This window comes from Acomys minous (genome assembly GCF_964271855.1).
Source record: "Acomys minous genome assembly, chromosome: 1".
In the NCBI taxonomy this organism is placed as follows: domain Eukaryota; kingdom Metazoa; phylum Chordata; class Mammalia; order Rodentia; family Muridae; genus Acomys; species Acomys minous.
The window spans coordinates 121,658,287-121,684,293 of NC_140483.1; the positions used below are offsets into that span (position 1 = coordinate 121,658,287).

The 26,007-nt window shown below is 37.7% G+C and overlaps 1 protein-coding gene across 1 annotated transcript; it reads right to left on the reverse strand.

Moving 5' to 3' along the window:
• Positions 1-4,060: 4,060 nt before the first annotated feature.
• On the reverse strand, positions 4,061-25,789 carry CIBAR1 (CBY1 interacting BAR domain containing 1). Its single transcript, XM_084793721.1, has 9 exons — positions 25,466-25,789; positions 24,758-24,992; positions 22,344-22,412; positions 21,549-21,650; positions 19,612-19,632; positions 17,766-17,870; positions 10,265-10,378; positions 5,944-6,063; positions 4,061-4,705 (listed from the first exon to the last, which is right to left on the reverse strand). Exons 1-9 carry the CDS (start codon positions 25,696-25,698, stop codon positions 4,622-4,624), a joined length of 1,083 nt encoding a protein of 360 aa, XP_084649847.1. The 5' UTR covers positions 25,699-25,789; the 3' UTR covers positions 4,061-4,621.
• Between the last annotated feature and the right edge of the window lie 218 nt (positions 25,790-26,007).

Genomic DNA, 26,007 nt, shown 5'->3' on the forward strand with positions numbered 1-26,007 from the left:
CCTGTGAATGGGAAAAATGTGTTATGTAAATCTGGTTTTCTTTTGCTTACACGTGGACATTCTTTACCCCCCTAATTTAAAATTGCATATGCTGTTTTTCTTTGATAGGGGAGAGAGCACAAATTTCCTGAATTCATTAGTTTCATTGATATTATGGAGAAACCTCAGAGTCTTGTAAAAAGTGGAGTTATGTTTGGGGAAGGTAAATGTATATTAGATTTTGTTTTTAACATCTTTTACTCAGAATGTATAAGGAAATGATGGATGGCTGATCAGGCTTGGCACTTTTACTGCTACCTGCCCACAGAACTCTCATTTGTCTGAGATGCTGTGGTAGGTCTCCTATAAACTCTGAGTCATCCAGAAAACGAACATACTATGTGAGGTTCAAAGTTACTTCTGTGAGAGGCTTAGGAAGTTCTCAAAATTTGTGTTCATAACTTTGAAAAGTTTCACAAAAATAAAACTTCAACTGAGATATTTATTAATTTGTATTTGTATAACAAGAACAAAGACAAAAGAATTGCCGCTGGGTATTAAACAGGTTCTCAACAGCTATATTAAACTATGTAATACTAATGTACAGGGCTATGATTTCTTCGACAGCATTTTATCCAAGCACTGGGGCATAGTGGCTATCCTAACTAGATTGCTAAGATGAACACAAAATGTTTGGGAGACAGTAAAAATAATTTGTTTAGAGCAAAAGAGGAACTCTCAGGCTGGGAAGAGTATAGCAACCAGATATAATTTTTCTAGGAAGAATTTACTGGTGATTCACTATATTAGATTCTCTTTTTAGCTTCAAAACTTTGTATTTACTCACAGACTTGCTAAATATATAATTTCTGAGTGGATTTTGACTTCTTTGATACTCAGTATTTATATTTTGATTATACTTAGATTTTCCTTATTCACAATAATAGAAGTAGCTGACATGGACGCTCATATTCAGAAATACGCACTTTATGTGTATGATGTCAGTGCCCATTATCTCTACTTCACAAGTATGAAGTGATGTGTAGAGAGGTTGCCTGAATCAGACTAAGTCAGGGAACCAGTTTCAAGCCCAACAGAGCCCTGATTATACCCTGCCCATAAATATTTTTGTTGTGTCACTTTCTTACATGGTATTTTTAACTTTAGTAAGACCATGATAGAAATATTTTCAGGAGTGAATAATGTTCTTTTGTCTGTTTGATTTTAAAGTTGCACTTTAAAAATGGTAAAGGCTATGAGATTAAACGTTAGCAAATTAAGGAGAGGGTAACTTAAGAATTTATAGTTTCTCTTAGGAAATGTTACACATGTTGGTTTCTAATTCAAAATTCATTTTCTCTAATTTGATTTATGATATTTATACTTAATATGAAACAAAGTTTACCCATTTTCTTCATCCAGACATTTCCCCACACTGAGTAACTGTGAATAAGCCTTATTTTTTATGGTATATCATTTAGCTACTGCAGAATACTTTCAGTATCCTGAATTAACAGTCAGTGATTTTAAGAATCTAAGAGAAGCCTGCAGAAGTTCTTGTTTTTAATAATTTATGTCCTACTTAATAATAAGAATAAATTGGTAAATTTTGTTGGGAAAAAAAACCCACATTGTGAGTCTTAAAACTAGTAAGGTTTTACACATGGAATGAAAAATTTGGAATACCTAAGCCAAGCACAATGCTACAACTAAGATAAGCTTAACGTGACGATGACTGATGATGTGATTGCTTCTTCAGCTGGGCTCAGGCTGGACAGGAGTGATGGATGGAGATCAGGTGGTCTTGATTTGCGATCACTTAATATTGTATATTTGTGAGTGCTTTGCATGCATGCATGTGCACCGTAGGTCTGCACAGGTAGGAGGAGCGCATCACATTCCCTGGAACTGCAACTACAGACAGTTGTGAGCTACCTTGTGGGTGCTAAGAAATGAGCAGTTTATGCGCCCAGCTGCTGAGCCATCTCTCAGCCTTGGTTTTTCAAATTAAGTACTGTGGCTATCTTATCCCAACTAGCAGGCATAATCTACATTTATTGGTGTGTTTGTATGGAGGTGTCTTGATGTTTGATGATGGTGTCTTGCTCAAACACTTTACACTTTTTTGTGAGGCAAGGTTTCTCATGAACATAGAGGTCACCAGTTTGCTTGACTGGCTATCTTGCAACCCCTGGGCATTGTCTCACATTTACCTCCTCAGCGCTTTCAGGCCCTTATGGTTGTGCAGCAAACACTTGACTAACTGCGCCATCTCCCTCAGCTCCAGGCTTAATATTTAAAAAAATATTATAGAAAACTTGTTTCCTAAACAGTAGTATAGGATCTAATTTTTTATCTCTTTCTAATACTGCCTTGAGTACATGTTGACTTAACTTGAAGTGGCCATGATAGTAGCTGATATTTATGCCATGGAACTCAGCAAGTCAGAGTATTGCCTTTGTTGGTCACCCGTAGGGAACTGTACATTACAGACATGAAAGAATAGTCTGAAAGCGTCACGTTTTCCCTAACCAGCTTCGGTAATTCGTGACCAGTTTTCTAACTAGTGACATGGGTACCCTGGGAGTGTAGTGGCTCTTTTAACAAGATACTCAATGTCAGTTTGCATTCAAGTCATACTTCTTTTCTGTTCAGAATGTATATAAAAATAGTGAAACATCTAGAAAGTCAACTCAATCCTGCATGATATATAAAACCATCAAGTGTTCACTTACCAAGCAGCTGAGCATATTGTTAAAAAGCCGTAGCTTTTGATCCTTATTACCTACTAAACAGTGACATTGCCACTTTTATTTTCACATTACATATTAGCCGTTGATGCTCATGACTACCAATTCTAATCATCTTAACCTTTATTAGAGATGCTAAACTACAGGCTATTAAACATGTTGGGTTCTTTGCCTGTTTTTAAAGTGGTATTGGGAATTGAACTGAGGGCCTCATTATGCATGCTAGGCTAGTGCTAACCCCCAGCCCAGTTTTCACATTCTTAAATGTAGTTACATCCTAACTGGTTGTGTAAATTATCATATAATAGCCTCATTTTAGCCTCATTGCCCACAAAATGTGATATATTCTTTTTTTACAATATACATGGGTATAAGTAATCTTAATGTTCATTTTTTTTTGACAGTCTCATGTAGACCATGCTGGTCCTGAACTCACTGAAGCTCATGATGACCTTGAACAACTGATCTTCCTGCCTCTACCTTCCAAGTAGTGGGGAAACAGGCTTGCAGCACCACACTTAGCTCTTGTGTAGAACAGCACCTGTCCAGAACTGTTTGCCACATTAGGGTTTAACTTGGTAGACAAGGCAGCGGATGCTTGAGAGAAGTCACTATTTATTGAGCAGTGACAGATACACCACAGCTGTCTTCCCAATCAACTCTAACGTCAAATTTGAATACTGACCAAGAATATAAAGTTTCAGTAATAACATCACTTCCTTAATACCTGCCTAGGGCTTTAAGACATTCTTAGTATTTCAGCTTTTTTTTTTCCTGTAGTATTTCATCTTAAAAAGTACCAAAGTAATTTAGAAAGTATTCTCAGAGAGTAATACTTTGTCCAAAAAATTTTTTTTCTGTTTTGATAATTGCCTTGAGATTTTTTTGTTTTTGTATTGTGTTTGATACAAAGTTTCTCTGTGTAACAGCCCTGGCTGTCCTAGAACTTTCTTAGTAGACTCTCAGCAATCCTCCTGCCTCTGCCTCCAAAGTGCTGGGATTAACAGTGTGTGCCGCCATGCCTGGCTGCTTTGAGGTTCATAAAAGAGTAATTCTTTACCAAAAGAAGAAGAAATGTCAGCTATAACAAAAGTTTAGTAGTTTTATGAATAAAGTATATACATGTTTCTTGACTGTGGTGGCCTGGTAAAATATGAAAGTTTGAGGCAATGTCTCTAACAAATTACTTGCCTTCCAAGTATTATAACATATACAAGTAGTATATGCAATGCTTTAGAGTGAGAGGAATTTTGTTTTAAAAACCAATGAAATTGAATGTGGCCTTTTTTAATTAGAAATTTTATCATTATGTACAGTTATAAAAGCTGATATCAGTATCTCGTGCCTTTATTGGGTTACATTCTTGTTAAAAACACTAAATTTACATACCAAATGATGAAACATAATGTTATAATAAAAGTAAAAGAGATTTTTTTACTTAAGGCATTACGGTATAGAATTATTAACTGACCTCATCTGACATTCAAAACTTGGAGTTTTAACCTAAAAGAAACTCAAAAGAATTATTAAACTTGTTCCCCAGTTTTGCACCTTTAATAGGTATACATACATATACATGTATATATACATGCATACATATGTATATGTATGTATGTATATATTTTGCATTAAATCTAAATGCTTTGAAATACAGAATTTATAAAATAGAACATATACGGAAAAATCATACACTACTATAGATAGGACATTGAAAGACTGGTATGTAATAAAAAATTCTTCGTTTTCTTTCTTGTCAGCATAATTCCTTTAATCCCCCTCCCCCATTTCATAGTAGTATTTCATTTTGAAGTTTAACTTATCAAATGAGTATAAAGTGATCCTGGATTTCAAGTCATTTGACATGAAAACGGAAATGTGAAGTTTTCCTAAAGTTAATTTTCGTCTTCTGTAATATCTAACTCATCATCATCTTCTTCATCTACTTGTTGATCCTTTCTTGTTCGACAGGTGGGTATCTGTTAAAAATTAACATGTGAAAAAATAAAAACAAGTATTTTATATGTTTGGCATATTTTTACATGTTTTAATAGCAAAGGGAATATAGAACAAATATTTCAGAAAATGACTAAATTCCCTGTGAATTTTAAGTCTTTACCAGTGCATATGAGGTTAGTCATATTTGATTCCAGTAGTACGCTTCAGTAACATAAAATATCATTACTGTGTATTCTGAAATGAATGTGAAAGTTAAACACTTTGCAGTATTTGAATGATGATCACCAAAATAGATGGCAAAACCAGATACAGCTATCGGACAGCAATACTGACAATAGGAATAATGTGTAGTGAGCTGAAACCAACTCACCAGCTGTACATTTACTCTTCCCTTGGATACCTTACTTAAAACATCTCTGGGGGTGGTTTATAGCACTCAGGAGATGCCGGACAGTGTTTGGGTACCAGAGTTGGTCACATTGTGGATGTGTGTTGTTATGGATAGATGTTGTTCAACATCTTTACAGTATACATACAAGCAGCATCTAAACCCAACCTCTCCAGATACCTAGAATCAAGTTAGTAGGTTTACATATTTAAAAATATCTTAGTATATAAGGTCCTGAATTGATGATGTATAAGATTTAGTTCTAAATAGAATTTTATATGGACTATAAAGACAAATTATGGAGTACATGTGTCAAGGCTAAATGTATAGAAATGTAGTTTGGCTAGGGGGAAAGAGATGAATGTAAAACAATACACAGAATCCAATGACAGGAAGTTTTACCTTTAGCAGTTTTACTTAAAATTGTATTTTGAGATTGTTTTATCGAGTTTTAAAATTCTGGCAATATCAGGTTTTGGTACATTACAATTATGTTATGGTTTTGATTGTTAATATAAAGAGCTATAGGACTGGGTCCATGAGTTATACTAGGAAAAAATCCACTGTTAGGTATAATTTCTACACAGTTAACTAAGCTCACTATTTGACTTTAGAATTTGTGCTTCTATCAGACACAGCAAACCTACATTAGTGCTGTTCTGTCTTTCTTCAGGATTCTGTTCAGAGTAAGTAGAGTGTGATTATAGAAACTTCTCTTCACTTTCAGAGGAAAAACTACTATGGCCAGAGATAATGCATTGCATGAGGCCACAAGGGAAACAGTGCAGATCAGTTCCAAAGGCAACAATTCATCCCTTTACAGTTTGTTTGTTTGTTTATTTATTTATTTATTTATTTATTTTAGCTCACCTGTCCGGTTCCAGATGTGCACTTAGCGGACAGTGATCTCTGAAGAGGTGACTTTGAATTTGCTCTTACAATATCTAAACGAGATGGATAATCTGGTAGATACAGAGAATTTCGGAAAACCTATTGCAATATAAAACAACATTATAAATGATCTAAACGATCATCTGGATAACCAACTTACATTCTTAAGTTTGAGTTACTGTAAGTTTATGAGGAAAAATTAGCAATCTGGTCAAATTGGAAAAGAAGAGTAAAAAATTCTACTACACTCATGCAGTCTGATAACTGGTGCATAGTAGTCATGAGATCATCTGACTGAGGCAACTGCAAACCAGGGTGCTAAGCATTTGTCTCTGGTTCTGTTTGCTTTGCCTACCCTTACCTGTCACTCCAGGAGTGTCCCTGTGCACAGTGCACACTGAAGCCACCCTAACCGTACATGGATACCAACAGCATTAGAGTCTGACTTATTTGTCAGTACTCTCAAATGTTATTCCTAACATAGATGAAGAATCAGTATCATCAGGTGTGAATTTCCCTACAATCTTTTTATCCCTCCCCCTGTTTTTTTGAGACAGGGTTTCTCTGTCTCTGTGTAGCCCTGGCTATCCAGGACTCACTTTGTAGACCAGGCTGGCCTCAAACCCACAGAGATCTGCCTGCCTCTGTCTCCCTGGGTACTGGGATTATTGGTGTGTACCACCGCACCCAGCCCCCCTTTTGTTTTTTGTTTTTAAAGCAAATGTCATTCTAATTTTTTCCAAATGTGTATTTTCCCTTCACTATCATAGCTACAAATTTACAAAGAGTTTGGTTCCCTTGGGGTTCCTCTTGAACAGGGTTCTCAACTTTCCTAATGTGACTTTTCAGTACAGTTCCTTATGCTGTGGTGACACCCATGTATAAAGTTGCTTCCTTGGTACTTTGTAACTAATTTTTCTAGTGTTATGAATCATAATGTAAATATGTTTTCTGATGGTCTTAGGCGACCTCCAACACCAAAGAGTTATGATTCACAGGTTCAGAACCACTAGGCTAGAAACAAGCATCTACTCAGTCTTTTTTTTTTTTTTTTTCTTATTTCAAGGTATAACTTTAAAAACTGATCAGTAACTTCACCTCCCCACTACCTCTGCCCCTGAGGCTAGAAATGAGACATTCAACCCAAATTGCTCTTCAGAATCCTTAAATCGTTATCTTCCCTGACCCCAACTGTTCCTCTTCCCGTGCCAACACATGTCACTGCTAGCTAGCTTGCCTCCTCTATTGCTTCATCTGTTCAAAGCCCCATCCTGCAGATGGAGCCTATCTCTTCTACTGCTTCCATCTTAACTATGTTTTAAGGGTTTGGTCACTTACTCATCTTCCCACCTACCTTCTATTATAGACTAATACTGTCCAATAATGTGTTCTGAGATGAAGGAAATGTTTGATGTACAGAAGTCTCCTGGCTATGTGTGGCTGCTAACTGCTTGGAATGATTCATGTAGAATTTTTATTTTTTTTCAATATTAAGATAGGTGCATAAAACCAGTCCTACTATACTGAGTGTAGACTCAGGTTTATAACAAAAAGCTTTCTATCTAGCAGCGTGGGCATTCTACTTAATTCTTTACCCGAGGTATTTCTAGTACTGACTCTACATACCTTTCTTTACAGCCAATTTAACTTCATATTATTGCAGACAAAATATTATCAACTAAAATTTCTTTTTGTGGATCCTACCTACCAGAAACATGTTTTGGGTGACCTTGAAAGGCTCAATGTCACTCACACCTAACACTTTTTATTCTGCTCTAGAGAACTGACTCATATGGGGAATGACATTATACTGTGCCTCTGTAGTGCTGGCTCCTCCGGGGGATGTCTCTGTACACTTAGCAGTCCTTAAGGGCCAGGCAAATGCTATCTTTACCTATTCCGTAGCCAGCAGTGCCTATTCTTACTCTGAGTGGTAACTGTAATGTTATTATTTTGGTCAGATGACTCCCCAACTAGCCTTAAGTTCCTCTAGTGAAAGAAACCATGTTATCTTTCCAGCTATTCCAAATAAGTGATGCTAATTAATTCACGTTTGCCCAATAGATTCTCACATAAATACATTCCTCATTTTGTGGGAGAAAAGAGCCAAACTAAGGGCTGTTCCCACACATTCCTGTAAGCCAGTGGTTCTCAAGTTTCCTAATGCTGCGACCCTTTAATATAGCTCCTTATGTTGTGGTGACCACCCAACCACAAAATTATCTTGTTGCTACTTCATAATCGTAATTTTGCTATGTTACAAATAATAATGTAAATATCTGTTTTCTGATGGTCTTAGGTGACCTCTATGAAAGGGTTGTTTGATCCCCAAAAGGGTCATGACCCACAGGTTGAGAACTGCTGCTATAAGCCTTCCAGTAGTGCAGGATACAACAAGGGATACAATTTAGGCTATCACAGCTGTATTTTAGTTGGGTATTGTGGCACACACCTAGCACTCAGGGAGGCAGGGGCAGGCAGATCTCTTTGAGTTGGAGGCTAGCCTGGTCTACAAAGAGAGTTCAGAACAGCCAAGGCTACACAGAGAAAACCTATCTTGAAAACAAAACGAAAAAGAGCTATATTTTAGGAGAGTTCAAGGCTAATTAGGCAGCAGATTTTTTTTTTTAGTCCAGTGAGCAATGACTTCCAGGTATAACAAATGGGTGCTTCCTGGTTACCTAGTATTTTTTGTTTCAACATTCCTTTGTAAACTTTTCTAGCAAAAAATAACATGATATAGAACCCTTGAGATAAACATTTAAACCCACTACTTAAATGCACCTTTTTGCTATTAAAATAACAGATTTTTAAAAAATGAAAGCATTGGCAATCGATTTTCAATGTGGTCCAAGATCAAGAAGTAATCACAAGATCTGTATATCTTCAGAAATGAATGCACAGAACATAGTTTTGAAGGAGAAATGGACCTGAGCTATTTAAGTGAAGAAAAAGATGGTTTGTAATAAGTGCAAAAAGTTAGCTGCTGCTAACCATGGCACTCAAAGTATGACCATGAAGAAAAGCAAGTTATATCGTTCATTTTTTTCTTGTTTTTAGAAATCTTGAGGTCATATGAATGCCTATCATGTTTCCCTTGGTCCCAGAGACATAGATGCTAGATGGTGTAGTAGAGGCTGAGGGCTGTGTCTCCATTCATTCATGCTAAATATTTAAAGCACATTGTTCTTCATTCACAGTAGCCTCACAGCCTTTGCATTATCTATGCCAGCATAAGGTTTTGCTTGGCATTCTCATCTCAAGCTTTTTTGGCATTATAAGGCTGGAACCTTCCATCACACACACATACATATCACATGTTATGGGACTGGTGGCATTATAAAACTTTAATGCTACTAGAATTTGTTTTCTGATATCACTGGTGCAATGTAATTTGCCTTGACAATATAGACTATTTCTTACTTATAATTCCAGCACTTAGTATGGTGCTTGGCGTTAACAGGTGCTGCAGTTGTTGCTAAGACATCTTAGTAGGCAATAGCATAATTTCCATTGCATCACAATGATGAAGTCACTTTGTTCAATACTACTCCACTGGAATGTCAAAGAAGTTGTTCACAAATGAATCTACTGCACAACCATGAACACTTTAGGTTTTTTAAAAAATCTATCTTAGTTGATTCAGGTGGTAGTAAGCTATAAATGGTGAAGTGTGATGGGTGGGGCCTCTAGAATGAGGTGAAAAAGCTTAAGGACAAAGAACTTGAATATCAGTTACAAAAGGAAATGTTAGAAAAAGGAGACTGATACTTGTAAAGGGGGCTCCAGTTCTTCAGGGAAAGTACAGGGATCACTGAACCTGCACCAAATGGTGCAAGACACTCATATTCAACTGTAGTTGTAGCCTTGAGTAGAAAGCATTAAGAAACGTGTTGTGATACTTTTAGAGTTGTCTCCCATCCATGCTACTAAACTAGCTATCAGAAGACCTCTGAGAAATTTCTTTACTATGTTTCAGTTCTCTTATCCTTAGAGTGAGGAAATACTTTTATTAAAGTGGATGGAATAATTAGCATAGTTAAAATATAGATCTGTTCAAGGCAATGATTACAGAAATTTGCTATTTTATAATTGTCATGTAAAAGTGTAATAGTCTTTTAAAAAACGTGGAAAGGGGTGAAAATGAAAAGTTAGCTTGAGTACTTGAGGAGAGTGACAGTCACGTGTTAACAGAAAGTATAAATGGAAAGTCGCAAAAGATCAGTTATTTGGGTTACACACGATAATGTAGATTATGACCAGTATAAAGTAAGCGAGCTGAGGTTAGATGTAGGCCTACCTCTATGTCTTCCTCCTCATCAATCTTTTGTATATTTTGGTAGGCAGCAGTGAAGACCTCTAAAGCTTTGCCATGAAATAACATTTCAATTGTGATAAACTCAGAAAATATGTTCTGAAAAACACAAAGGTTAAAATTTTAGGGTCTTACATTGTTTTTTATGTTTTTAAGAGTTTATTATGGAACCATGGAGTTTTATACCCTCCATTATATAGTCTTAGTACTTTGTGTTACTAAGATCCAGGAATCAGTTTTGTACAGGAAAAAAATACAACTGAAATAAAAAAATTGTCAAGACTTTTTACAGCAAATATTAAATTGTTCAAAGTATTGCTTTGATCACTCTTTTCCTTTTTAGTAATTAGTTCTTTACACATGATAGTTGACATTTGGATGAAAAAATGATGCAAATGTACACAGCTATATACTCCAGTACTACAACCTATAGATATTTGTGTTAAAATTTTAAAACTGATATTTTTAATAACTCCCATGTTGTAAGAGAAGACTGACTTTTGAGATGAGACAGAAACTATGACCAACAATAGTTGTTACTCTGTGAAGTAGGTCATAGGTGGGTATGTTATTCTAGAATGTATAACTAAGTATCATAATCAAAAGCTCTATTTTTAGATACCATTTGGAATTTCATACTAAACATTTCCAGAGATCTACAGGGATACCTTAAGAGCCCGAGGAGCTTCTGACTAGGCTTAGGAATTAATTCCTTAATTTTTAGTTGCCCTAAGAGAGGGTCAAAAAATCTACAAAGGAGTGATGGCATTGTGCTTCTGTGTAAGGACAGAGTCAGATCGTTAAGACTCCAGCAAAATGAAACATTTTCAACAAAAGTGCCTGCCAAAGCCATTCACAGGGTATATAAAAAGAAGGCTACCTAACCCTGAATTCATACAATGTAAAAATAAGTGCATCACAGACTTTTTATGAGTGAAAACGACAAAACTATTAGAGGAAGGCTGAGAGAAATCACCACCTGAATTGACAATGGAGTCTTAGCTGTAACACTAAACCACAAGCAGCAGAAAAAACTGAATACATGTCACTAAAATTGAAAATGTGTGTTCATATGATGCCATCAAGAAAGCAAAGACAGCTGACAATGACAGTTATTATTTAGTAAGTAACATATCCAGAACATGATAAAAATAACCCTTATAACCTTATAGCAAAGACCACCCAATTGAAATATGGACAAAGACCCGAATCAGCATTTCTCCAAGGAAAATATACACAAATGGTAAGAAACATTATTGAGGATTGCAAATCAAACCCACAAGAGATATTACTTTACCCACACCACTATGGCTACAATACGAATATTCTACTAAGAAGAAAGTACTTGAGGGGGAGTCAAAAGAATGTGGAACCATCATACAATGCTAGGAAGAGTGTACTAGGACAAAGCCAGCTTAAACAGTTTGGCAATTTCTCAAGTAGTTAAATATTTACTGTATGACCCAGCAATTTCACACACACGTTTCATTGTATATAATATATATTTTATATAGAACACATATATGTATGAAAATAAATTTCCACACAAGAATGTGCATATGAATGTTTAAATTAAACTTATAGTCAAACAGGAAATATTAAAGTAGCATTAACTGATTAACAGAGAAGCAATATTGTACAAATTTATTTAGCCCAATCAAATGAATAGTGATGCATGCTACAACATGGATAGGTAGGCCTGCAAATGTGTTAAGTGAAATAGAACACAAAGACTGTTCCTTTCATGGTGAAATGTCCAGAATTATCCTATCCATAGAGACAATCCTAATGATTTCTTAGGACTAGTAAGCAGGCAGAGAAGGAAAGCCATGGTGTACACAGGTTAGGTGATGAAAATGTTTCCCAAACTGGTAATGGTTGCACATACCTTAAAAAGCAGTGAGTGGTATACTTTTGATTTTGATACCTACTTTTTCACAGGTTAAGTTTTCTCCTGCTCCTTTCTCCTAGTCAACTTTTCAAGGGGGATGGTATTGCAGACAAGGAGAGAAACCTGGTCACACGGCGTAGCCATCTATTTCAGAAAGGCCCTGGAAGTTGTCACTAAAGCTATGAATTCTGCACTTACTTTCTTTGCCCCAGTTTTGCTCTCAGTATTGAGCAGGAAATTTATAACTCCTGTAGAGGTAGCTTGCATATAGGTGGGCTACAAAAGCGAACCCTAAGATTATCAAGTTCACATGAAAAACATTTGCAGGTCCAAGGAATGGATAGCTGTTAAGTAGCAAGGGAATAATTCTTCATTCTTACTGCTCAAGTTAATGCTAATTTTCTTAGAACGTTTAACTCTATAGATTTTACAAAGAATGCCAGCAGCTACAGAACTCCATGTCTCCCCATACTCTCCCAGCTTGGAACATATTTATTTCAGATCAGCCTCTTTAGATACTCTGAGCGGTAACCTGCTTTTACCTAGCACAGCACAGAGCCTTTATTTAGAGGCCAAAATTCTGAAATGCTTTGAAACGATGATCAGCAAATGGTCAAATGAATTGCTTTCAGAGATGAATTGCCTAGTTGAATTGTTCCATAATTCCTATTTAAATTGATAATATAGCAAAATAACAAAAATAGTTGTTATAAGAATTAATTTTTATTTGCATATAAAATGATCATTAAGCAATATTTAAGATCTTTCAAAGAAACCTAAAACATTTTTGTCAAAAGACCTGTTGAAACCTATCTGTAGGTGTGTCACATGATAAAGGCACTTGTGGCAGTTTATCGTTGTGGGTACAGATTTATGTTACTGTCTTAGTTAGAGTGATATTGTTATGAAGAACCACCATGACCAAAAGCAAGCCGGGGAGGAACGGGTTTATTTGGCTTCCACTTTAACATTTTAGTCCATCACTGATGCAGAGGCCATGGAGGGGTGCTGCTGACTGGCTTGCTCATCATGGCTTGCTCAGCCTGTGCTCTTACAGAACCCAGAACTACAAGCTTAGTGATGGCTTCACCCACAGTGGGGTGGACCTTCCCTCATTAATCTCTAAAAAATGTCACACAGGTGGATCTTCAGGAGGTATTTTCTCAATTGTATTTCCCTCGTTTCCAATGACTAGATTGTATCAAGTTGCCATAAAACTAGACATTAACTATCTAATTAGTCTTTTTACATCTTTGAAAGTAATATGGCTACAAATTTTGTGCCATAGATATTAATGGCAATCTACTATAATGGAAATCCAAGATTCAAAACTTGCTTATACTTCATATTTTTGGTTGGGGTTTTCTGACTAAGTTATTTTGTATATTTGCTTATTCTTAGTAACTACCATATAATCCAATTGGTATAAAGGGCAACAATTTGTTTAAGGTGCCTGAAATAGTACATAAATACATATGTTACATACATAAATATATATGTTAGCTCTTGTTAAGTATATAAATGGAACCTCTTGCTCCACTCCACCTGCTTCACTGGAGGCCATGTTGGTACCAGGGACCCCAGGAAAGGCCTTATGCCTGCCAACTCCCCTTAAAGTACAACCAACATCTGTAAACTGCACACCATCACATGGGCTTCATATTATGTCTCACAACTTCAGCAGAAGACCTTTGCTTTCCCAGAGGACACTGGTTCTAGGGACCCCAGAGACAATGTTGGCATCCAGAACATCAGAGGCCATGGAGGCCTCTACTGGAGACACTCTACTGGATCTGAAGACTTGCTGGTCACCAGAAACCCAGGACACTCAGGCCAGAGGACTAGAGAAGAAACAGAAACTAAGGGAAAAACATCCCTAAGCCACCTATCTAACAAAGATAAACTTAGCAGCACGTAAAGCTATAATAACCTCAAAATCCAGATGACTAGAGGCCAGTGTAAGAACATAACACCATGCAAGGCAATACAGCATCAACAGAGCCCAGCCATCCTACCAGAGCAAGCCCTGGCAATTCCAAAACAGATGAATCACAAGGAAATGACCTAAAATCCAATTGTATGAAGATGATAGATGCTTTTAAAGAGGAAATGAATAATCCCTTAAACAAATACTGGAAAATACAAACAGGTGAAGGAAGTGAATAAAACTTTTCAAAACCTGGAAATGGAAATAAAGCAATAAGGAAAACACAAACTGAGGTAATCCTGGAGATGGAAAATCTAGGTAAGGAGGAAGAAAAGGTAGGTGCAAGGAACACCACCAGAATATAAGAGATGAAAGAGAGAATCTCAGGCATAAGAGATAAAAATAGAAGAAATTGATACATTGGTTAAAGAAAATGTTAAATCTAAAAAGTTCCTAACACAAAACATAAAGGAAGTATGGGACACTGAAAAGACTAAACTTAAGAATAATGGAAATAAATAATCACTGGTCATTAATCTCTCAACATCGATGGACTCAATTCCTCAGTAAAAAGACAACAGAATCCATCATTCTGCTGCATACAAGAAACACCTCAGCAACAAAGATAGGCATTACCTCAGAGTAACAGGATGAAAAAAATTTTCCAAGCAAACAGACCAAAGAGACAAGCTGAAGTAGCTATTACAATATTTAACAAAATAGATTTTTAATCAAAATTAAAAGAGATGGGAAAGGACACTTCATACTCATTCAAAGAAAAATACACCAGGATAAAATCTCAATTATGAATATCTATGTCCCAAAATCAAGGTCATATGCATTTGTAAAAGAAACATCACACTAAAGTTTAAAACACACACCAAACCCTACATATTAATAGTGGGAAACTTCAACACTCTACTCTCACCAGTGGATAGGACATCCAGACAGAAACTAAACTGAAAAATAATGGAACAAACATGTTATAAGTCAAATGGACCTAACAGAGGATATCTATAGAGCATTAGACCCAAACACAAAAATACATTCTTGTCAGCACCCCCCCAGAACTTTCTCCAAAACTGACCATATACAAGTCTCAACAGATACAAGAAAATTCAAACAATCATATCAGACCACCATGGATTAAAGCTGGACTTGAACAACAACAGAAACAATAGAAATCCTATAAGCTCATGGAAACTGAAAAACTCTCTACTCAATGACCACTGGATCAAGGAAGAATTAAAGAAAAATGAAAGACTTTCTAGAATTCAATGAAAATAAAGGTAAAACATACCCAAAGTTATGGGACTCAGTGAAAGCAGTGTTAAGAGGAAAGTTCATAGCACTAAATGCCTTCATAAAGAAACTACTAGGGACTTAACAGCACATCTGAAAGCTCTAGAACAAAAAGAAGAAAATCCACCCAAGAGAAGTAGAATAGAAACAAAGAGAACAATATAAAGAATCAAGAAAAACAAGACCTGGTTCTTTGAGAAAATCAACACAACAGACCCTTAACCAAACCAACTAAAGGCAGAGAGAGACTATCCAAATTAACAAAAATCAGAAACAAAAAGGAGATAGAACAGACACAGGGGAAATCAAAAGAATCAGTAGGTCTTACTTTAAAAACCTGTAGGCCACACAATTGGAAAAATGTAAACAAAATGGACAATTTTCTTGATAGAAATCAAGATCAAGTAAACAATATACCTATAACCCCTAAGGAAATAAAATTAGTCATTAAATTAAAAAGAAACAAACAGCCCAGGGTCAGATGGTTTTGGCTCAGAATTCTATCAGACATTAAAAGAGGAGCGAATACCAATATTCTTCAAACTATACCACAAAATAGAAACATTGCCAATTCATTTTATGAGGCCATAGTCATCCTGATACATAAACCACACAAAAATTCAACAAAGAGCGTTTCAGACCGATTTCCCTCATGAACTTGATGCAAAATTAATAAAATACTGCAAACCAAATCCAAGAATAAATAAAAAAGATCATCCACCATGATCAAATAGGCTTTATCCCAAAGAGGCAAGGATGATTCAACATATGAAAATCTTATCAATGTAACCCACGATATAACAAACTAAAAAAATAATCATCTTATTAGATGCTGAAAAGCCTTTGACAAAATTTAACATCCCTTCATGATAAAAGTCTTGGAGAGATCAGTGATACAAGGCACATACCTAAACATAATAAAAACATCAAATTAAACAGAAACTGAAAGCAGTTGCACTAAAATCAGGGACAAGGTTCTCCACTCTCTCCATGTCTCTCCTATATAGTACTTGAAACTTTAGCTAGAGCAATATGATCAAGGGGATACAAGTTGGAAAGGAAGAAGTCAAAGTATCACTATTCACAGATGGTTTGATAGTATTTAATAACTGCCAGGGCACAAATAGAGCTGTTAAATACCTTCAGTGAAGTGGCTAGATAAAAAATTAACTAAAAAAAAAAAAAACCAAAACAAAACCCAAAACCAAAACACACACACACACACACACACACACCACCACCACCACCACCACCACCACCAACAACAACAACAACAACAACAACAACAACAAAAGAGCAGCCCTCATTTATACAAACAATAAATGGGCTGAGAAAGAAATTAGGAAATTGACACCCTTCACAGTAGGCACAAATAATATATCTTGGTGTAACTTAACCAAGCAAGTGAAGGACATGTATGACAAGAACTTCAAGTCTCTGAAGAAAGAAATTGAAGAAAACATCAGAAGATGAAAATATCTCCTATGCTCATGAATCAGTAGAATTAATATAGTAAAAATGGCTATCTCACCCAAAGCAATCTACAGATTCAAGACAATTCCAATAAAAATTCCTACACAATACTTTGCAAATCTTAAAAGAACAATATTCAACTTCGTATGAATAAAAAACCCACAGGATAGCTAAAACAATCCTGTACAATAAAAAGTTCTAGACATATCATGGCCCCTGATTTAAAGTTGTACTGCAGAGCAATAGCAATAAAAACCACATGGTATTGACATAAAAACAGACAGCTTGATCAATGGAATTGAATCAAAGACCCAAAAGTAACACCTAGGGACACTTGATTTTTGACAAAGAAGCCAAAATTACAGAGTGGAAAAAAGAAAACATCTTCGACAAATGTTGCTCTTCTAACTGGATGTCTGTACGTAGAGGAATGCAAATCTACAAATCCATATCTATCACCCTGCACAAAATTCAAGTTCAAGTGGATCAAAGACCTCAAAATAAAACCAGAAACACTAAACCTGACAGAAGGAAAAGTGGGGAAGAGCCTTGAAGTCACTGGTGCAGGAGACAGCTTCTGATAACCATGGGAGACCTTCCCTTTTCTGAAGAGAAAGGAAGGAGGGAGGGGTGGGTGAGGGGAGGGTCCATGGGAGGAAGGGCTTGGAAGAGAGGACGGTGGGAAAACTGCAGTCAGAATATGAGGTAAGTAAAAAATTAATTAAAAAAGAATACAGCCCCTTTAATATGCCATTGTGTTCATAACAACACTTGATAAATATTGGTCAACAATTTTACCTTAAGAGCACTGGGCTAAAAATCAGTATATTATTTCCGCCCCCGCCCCTCTCCGCTTTAAGTAAAGTTAGGAAGCATTCTGCATTGATAATTACCTTTATGTCCTTTATTTTCTGCTTTTCAAAATTGTCAATAGTTTCCTCCAAATGACGACTTGTGCGAGTAGCATCTATGGTGGCTCTCTGTAATTCAGTTTCTGCCTAAAAAAGTGAACCCCCAACAACAACAACAACAACAACAACAAAAAACCACCATCAGAACCTATGTAGTTGAATCTTTTGGTAAAAGTTACCATTCCTGTGTTGGCTTTCTGGCCTAAACGTGTAAACTGTTCAAATTTACCTTTACCACGTACAATGAAAGAACTGCATTTGGTAGTACACACAATATAGAACTTTTAAGTTTATTAAGTGACATTCAACAAAAGTCTTTTCTTTAAAACTGTTTTCCCTGTTGCCCTTGGGTTTAATGTAAAACCATTTTCTGTTTTCTACCACTTCCCTCTACTTCAGTCTGTGCCATTCATCACACTGTCCAGTTTCTAATTTCTATCTCCTTCACTCCTCATCTCTAAAAAAAAAAAAACCAAAAAACCTTGTAATTTGTATTTTCAATGCTCTCACAGTGTATTAACCTGTAAGTACAGGTTATCTCACAATATTACCATATAGATTAAATGAAATAAATAAATCTTTGTGAAGAGCACACATTAAAAAGACCTACAACTATAATGATTTCCACTACAGAAAATCAAAATTTTTATTATTACAAGATGCAAGTGATTGAAGCTAGTGAGAGTCGAGTGTCTCATTGCTATTTACTTAAAAAAAAAAAAGATGTATTTATTTATTATGTATACAGTATTGTGCCTGCATATGTGTCAGCAAGCCAGAAGAGGGCACCAGATCTCATTATAGATTGTTATGAACTCAGGACCTCTGGAAGAGCAGACAGTGCTCTTAACTGCAGAGCCATCTCTCCAGCTCCACTGTTGACTTTTAAGAGTTCCCTAAATGCATTAGATGTGTAATTTTTAATTGTCGAGACAAGGTCTCCCTATATAACCTGTGCTGCACTAGGATTCTCTAACACAGGCGGATGTGAATTCATGTTTTCCAGCCTCTGCTTCTTGCCTGCTGTGATTACAGGTGTGTGTCATCATGTCTATGAATCTATGCCTATATCTGTATCATGCAGTTTTGGAATAAATATAACATGGTCTATGCTGGCTATAAACTTACTATCTGGTGGAAGAAAACCTTGAACTTCTGATCTTCCTTCTACCTTCCAAGTGATGGGATTACAGGTATGTACCATCACGCTCAGCTTAATCAGCTTTTTATTAGCTAACAACACTACATTGTTTCCGTTTAGGTTCTGGTCATTATTTACATGCCAGTAACTAATACACTAAGTGACGAGTTTTAATGCTTTGCCTTATACATGGTGACATGCACTCGGACTATCTAGATCTGTGTTGTAAAATCAATTATCATGGATCCTCTCTAATATTGCTATTTATTTGTGGATTGGAGATAGACTTTTAAAACCTGCTTCCTAAGTTATTCTAGTTGCACACCAAGAATTGAGGTACACACAGTAGCCACGCTACTGTTACGTGCAGAAAACTCCAGCTTAATCACGTTATTTCTCTTTAAGCCTCTTTTCCTTTAGGACAATAGTTGCTTCCACATAGTAAATGTTTTCTGTACCAAAATTAAAAAGACATACCTCAATTTTATGATTAAATTATTCCTAATAAGGTTTTGTTCCTTCTACAAAAATTATATTTTCTCTAAAGTCATATATCATTTCGTATGAATTTGTCATCCAACTTTTGAGATATAATATTCTGACATTAAGCTATTGCTTTCCTTTAAAAGAATATATATATTGAAACAAGTAAAAGGGTTTACTCTCAGGATCCATTTCTTGACACACCATTTTATTGCCCACCTGCGACTGAAAATTTCTCATAAAGGAAAAAAATATGTTTCAAAGAGGAATGAACATTTTAAAATAAAATCATATACCTTCCTAGAATTGCTCTAACAATCACCATATACAGTTCTTGTGACTTTTACTTTGTATCTTGTCTTTGTCCTTCTCATTTCCTGATATTTCAGTTTAAAACTGGGAGCCTCTGTACGTGTTTAAACTAGGAAAGCATGGGGGAGCAGAAGCCATAGCTGGGGTCTCTGCATCCCAGCCTCAAGGAACCTCCATCCATTTCTCAAGTCTAACATGCTCTTCCTGAGCATAGAACTCACCCAGAGTCAGTCGTTGAAAATATACATTTGTGATGATTATTATAATCACTGGAAATTGCTCAAAATTCTACAATGAACCAAGTGCAAGCAGGAACTGTTAAGAACAACTGGTATGTCTCAGCAGAGTTGGCCCAGACGCTCACATGGTGACAAGAGGGGAGGCCAGCCTGTACTTTGAAACGGTGCTATGGCCTGTTCAGAAGTCATCTGGGGCCTTAGGGGTGTAGATCCTAGGATTATCTTCATTGAAAGCGGGGAGCCTGCTTTACTTCCATATTGCACTTTAACATACTTCCAAGTGATCAGGTGAGTTGTAAGGGTCGGTTCGGAAAAAAACACTCTGATGCTCTTGACCGTTTTTACTTTTATACAGAATGCATTTACATCTAAGCTGTCACTCAGGCTCTAGCTTCAGGCTGTGAGAATCCTTACGTAGATCTTACCCAGCGAGCAGAACAGCTCAGCTGCAACAGTAGCTTGTGTTTGTCCTACCTTGTCTGCAGTGAGCCATAAAGACTGCCCCCTTTCTCTACAGCAGTGTTAACAGCATTTAGGAGTCAGAAGTTTGACTCAGCAGTATGTCCATCTGTGGTTAAAGGTCACTATGAATACTTATGGTTCAATCAACAACTACGCAGGATTCCAGATGATATATCTCACCTGCCTCTACAGACTCTTTTTCCCCATGAACAAAGCAAATTTTTATTACTTCATTAAATATTGGTGGCTTCCTAGTCTGACAGAGACCTCTGGCTGTCAGTCATGAATTTGTTCTCTGGTTTGCCCCACTTGCTTAAAACACACTCTGGTTTAAAATGTTAAGCTGAAACTAATGTCTAACAAATGTTTTGCACCAGCCCAACTTAACTGCCTCTTTGTGTTTTTCTTTTTTAAAACAGAAGGTTGGCCTTTTGTACCTTTGGTCCAGAAGAAGATGGACCAGGCAATTGGTGTAGCCCCAAATCACTGCTCAGGGGATCCCCAAATCTCTGGTGTCTGGCTGGGCTAGGGAGAATCCACCTTGAGTGAGAGGGAGTTCAGTAAGACGGAATGGGTAGCCGGGGCTGTTGGCGCTTTCCGAGAGGCTGCTAGCACTGTATGTTTTTGCTGGTCATCAAAGAGACACAGTCTAGTTCAGGAAGTAACTGGAGTCTAAACGCTCCCTTTTATGGCAGACAGCCCTACCAGGTGTCTTGCTATGACCTTAGTTATACTGCAATCTCCTGAAGGTTTGACTGAATGTTATAGCTATGATTTCATGTTGTGTTTTTGTTTTTGTTTTTGTTTTCTGATAAAGGACATTGTGAGAACATTTCCCCTTCCTTAAAAGTACTGCAGGTGCGGCACTGAGACACTGGCATTTACTGTTTAATTTACCCTACATCTACATTTATGAGTGGATTGGGAGATAACGTATCCTGAAAAACAAAAAGGACCGGGTTAGGAGGTAGAACTAACTGCTTTATGGCTGGCTAGTTTCTATTCCTCAATGTTTCTTTTTGCCACTGACAGAAAACACTTAGAACTAGAGATGTGTAATTTCATACATATTTACTTTTGTACTGCATACCTCACAAAACTTTTTTAAGACCCAAATCCAAAGGATACAATTACGTGTCGATCGGATGGGTTTCGTTGGCGTGTCCTTTCTAACTGAGATAACTGTTTGGCTTCTCGATTCCTTGCTGTTAATGTTGCTTTCAGGTCATCCTGTAAATAAGCATGTTTGTTAATAAGACTTTCTAACTTAAAGATGTAAAACACTCTATCTTAAGAATGGAAGAATAATTCTTGTTTGATCCTGGTACTGTGAGCAGATCTTGGCACTATGAGCACAAAAGGTATTTGTACTGGAAAGAGCGGGGGGGGGGGGGAGGGGGGAGAGAGAGAGACAGACACAGAGAGAGACAGAGAATATGCACAGGAAAGCATGTACATTTCATTGATATTTTCTCAAGATACAATATGAATGGAAATGTACCATACCAATACATGACTATAATATTGGTTATGGTGATGCTTACACAAAGAGCATATATATTTATAAAAACCAAACATAGAAAAATAAGAAATTTATTATGTGTAAATTTTACTCTAAGTGGACTTCCATAACAGTTTGTCAGTTTTTAAAAATACAAGCCACTAGCTTTAAAACAAAAATATATACACATATTCATCACATATTATAATATTTTCCACAATAATGATTTTTTACTGCTCTAATAGAATATTAGTATATCTAGCAAGCTTTGCAAAAATGCTTCATTATTTTTAAAGACCCAAGAAAAAAATTTTTTAAAGTATGTAAAAAGAATAACTGCATGTTATTTTGAATGTTATGAAAAAGACAAAAAATCTCCTACCTTGTCAGAATACCTAGGATAAAAACATGGATTTACTTACTCGTTTCATTTTTACAATGGTCCCATAAGCTTTCAAAGGTTCAACTACTTTGGCTTCAAGTCTTTCAACCTATTAAAAATTATATAACATATAACTGAAAAGAAACATAGAAATATCAAAATTTAAATACTGAAATAAAATCTATGTTGTTTATCTGAAATAAATACGGTATAGATTAATATTTTTGAAATGTTAAGGTGATATTCTTTATGACATTTTTTAGGTAGATAATCATCTGGCTATTGCTAATACTCAAAATCTAAGCTCAGGCATTGAGAGCATAAAAGATATAGCCACAGTAGCAGACAAAGTACACCTGAACCACAGCCTGACGGGGATGTGCCTGGCGCTTCCAAGCAGCTCTCCCTTGAGCAAGCACAGACTTCACCTTCAGTCGTAGCTTCCAGGAAGTTTTAAGACATCTATAGTTTTAGTACAGCTACCATTTTCCTGTGTTCAAGCACACACTGCCTGGTATTACAAATTCTGACTCCTAATTCTTATAGCTCAACTTTCCAGAAAAACTAAAGCTGAAAGATGCTGTGTTACTAGGAACATTTAAAGGAACACAACCCTCAAAAGCAAACAGCTTAGGGACTATTGTATTCGCTGCATTAAAAACAAAACAAAACAAAAACCAGCCACTTGTATTTTTCAAAGACCCAGAAAGAGATAAATGGGCTTCGGTGCTGCTGATCTGCCAAACTGTACAACTGATCTCTTCTTATCTAGATCTAAGCAGTTTCTCATACTCATTTAAATTTTCACCACAAAATGAATGAAAGTGCTGTGTGTGTGTGTGTGTGTGTGTGTGTGTGTGTGTGTGTGTGTGTATTTCTCCAGACAGGGGTTTCTCTGTGTAGCCCTGGCTGTCCTGGACTCACTCTGTAGACCAGGCTGGCCTGGAACTCACAGAGCTCCGCCTGCCTCTGCCTCCTGAGGGCTGGGATTGCTATCATGTGCCTGGCTAATAGCAATTCTTCTAATAACTGTAGGGCACTGAAACTTTGTCAGGGTGCACAAACAAATGATATCTACTGCTTGAAACAAACATTTGTACAGCAAATAAAATGCTTTTTTAAATGATACGTGTTTACCTAATAACGCATTCTATTTCAAACTTATTCTTTAGTTTCTGGAAAAGATGTTATATTATTGTCTCATTTTAAACTATTTTAGGAAAATGTTAAAAAAAAAAAAAAGAAACCAAAAACCCATAAGCTTTCATCAATCATTTCCCTATCCATAATTCTGAAATCAATGCTGTGAATACTGAGGACAGTTTCCTGTGTACCGTTTCTAGTAACATCCACTGTGAGGAAGGACTTTTGGAATCTGTGCTAAGGGTTCCCTCTCCTTTCCTTTGCCTACCTTTGTCATGGTCATTAGCATCTCCACCATTTGGTAAGCAGGGAAACAGAGCACAGCAAACACAAATCAATTCACGTGGCTAGCTGATACCTAGCATACAAAATTTTCTAGAGAGGGGGAAATTATTGGTGAGATTGGACTTTAGGATTATCTGTGAGTTAAAAAAAAATACTTTTGAAACAGTCAATCTCCAATTACCATGTATAATTGCTTATTGCTTGTTACAGAAGAAATGTATGCCAAGAACTCATCATTTCCTTACAGGTCTCCCTGAGTGATTAGTACTCAAATTGTCTACGTGCTATGGCGATAAGTTCCGAGATTATTCCTCTCACTTTAAGTTTTGGGAACTGAAACTTGTTTTAGGCTTTAAGCAAGAAAAAGATCAATGGTGCTTGTTACAAACGTAAAGAAGCAACGGAGTTTAAACTTGGCAACTTTGTAAGCTAACTGGTATCTAAAAGAAGTGTGTGGAAATGCTTATGCAGTACCAAAGGTAAGAAGAATATTGGTTTTTAGACAGCTCTCACAAGAGCAAGCCTCACAGCAACCACACAGCTAACCTCTCAGACGCATCACTTGGTTTGTTTCTGTGTTATAAATCAGCTTCCTGATTATTCAACTTTCAAACCGCGGGGCTATCAGCAACGTGTTGCCCATTCATTAGTAATCAGCTCATGTTGTCACCCTCAGCATTTCCGTCTCTAGTTATCCTTTAAAATGCACTCGGTGTCCACAGGACACACAGCTGCACTCCCTTCCCATGAGCACATAGCTGCCACTTTTTCTGAACGCCTGCTGTGTCACCAAAGTTGGCAAATGAACTGGTAAATGCAAGACTTCAAACACACCTAAAGCTTAGTTTGAAAGTTGTCAGGTCACAGAAAGCTTCCCTACGGTGGACTCAAGTGTTACCAGTCAGGAAAGGCATTTATCAAGCGTTCCTTCACCACCGTTGGATAGGCTACAATGGAAAGGCTGCACAGTTCCTACGTACTACTTCTTGGGCTTATAATTAATGACACCAGAACTTCATGTCATACCTCTGCTTGGCGGTAATCTTGAAGTTTGGCAAACTCATCAGCAAAGTTTTTCAGACCCTGCTTTAAATTTGGGGTCTCAGTAGAGGCATACGTGTTGATTTCATTAACCAGGAGGTCAGCTTTGTCTCGCAGCCTGGCAGTTTTCCGCACATAAGCAGCAAAGATTTGGCAGAGCTCTCCAAAGTGCTTCTCCACGTTCGTGACAGCATCCTGCAGCTGTTTTGTCTGTGCATCTCTAGAAAAAAGGAGACACAGAACGCTTCTTAAAACAGTAAGATAGTGTCTCGATAATTTTATATGCGAACATTCCCGGGGCATACCGAAGCCCTGAAAAGCCAAAATTCCCAACTCTCCGGGAGGCCCGCCCTTCGCTAGGATCTTATTCAGGGTCTGGTCCTGCCCTAGGACTGTGCAGGCCCAGGAAAGGGCCTCGGCCCGGTCCACCGTGGATAAGCGACAGCTGTGCCGCGGCCCGGGCACCGGCGGCCTCCCGGGCTCGGTACCACGGCGGGGCCCGGCCGAGCTCAGCCGGAAGACTCTCTTGGGCCTGCACTCCCTGCAGCCGTGGGGGACAGGCTGCAGAGAGCCGCGGGAACCATGCGGCCTCCTTCCGATCGGGCCGGCTTCGAGGCCCTTGGCCAGGCTCCCCCTCGCCCACCCGGCCCTCTCCCTCGGGCGGCCTGCAGGACGCGGCTCCGGGGAAGTTACCGGTCTTCCAGGTTGCGCCTCAACATCTTGCCTTGCGCGCCGCCGGGGACCCCGGGTGGGAGCCCAACGAGCGCGGCTCCGGGGCGCCAGGGCGCGCGGGAGCAGGAGCCGCCGCCACTTCCACCGGGAGGTGAGAGCGCGCCTTGCGCGCCGCCGCGCCTGCCCGGCGTTTCCGTGGCAACGCGGCGCGCGCCCCTGCGGTCAAGAGCAGGGCAAGGAAGACCAGAGGGCATTGGTCGGAGGGACCGCCAAGCATCCTCCTTCAGTGTAGCTCTCCTGGGCTCCCAGGGCGCTGGCTGCAAAGGAGGAAAATCAACCCACCAGTAACCGGAAGGGGCACTTGAAAGTAAGGGTGAATGGAGTCCAGGCTCTGCTTCTGGTAGTGTGGAGTTAATGCTATGTTTGGCCTAGAGCTTCTCTGCTGAGCTTGACAATGTGTGGGGTCCTGGAAGCTGCCTTTGGAAAAGAGCGGCTGTGTTAGTTAGATTTCTATCGCTGAGATAAGACCCTGACAAAATCAAGTTGGGGAAGAAAAAGGTTTC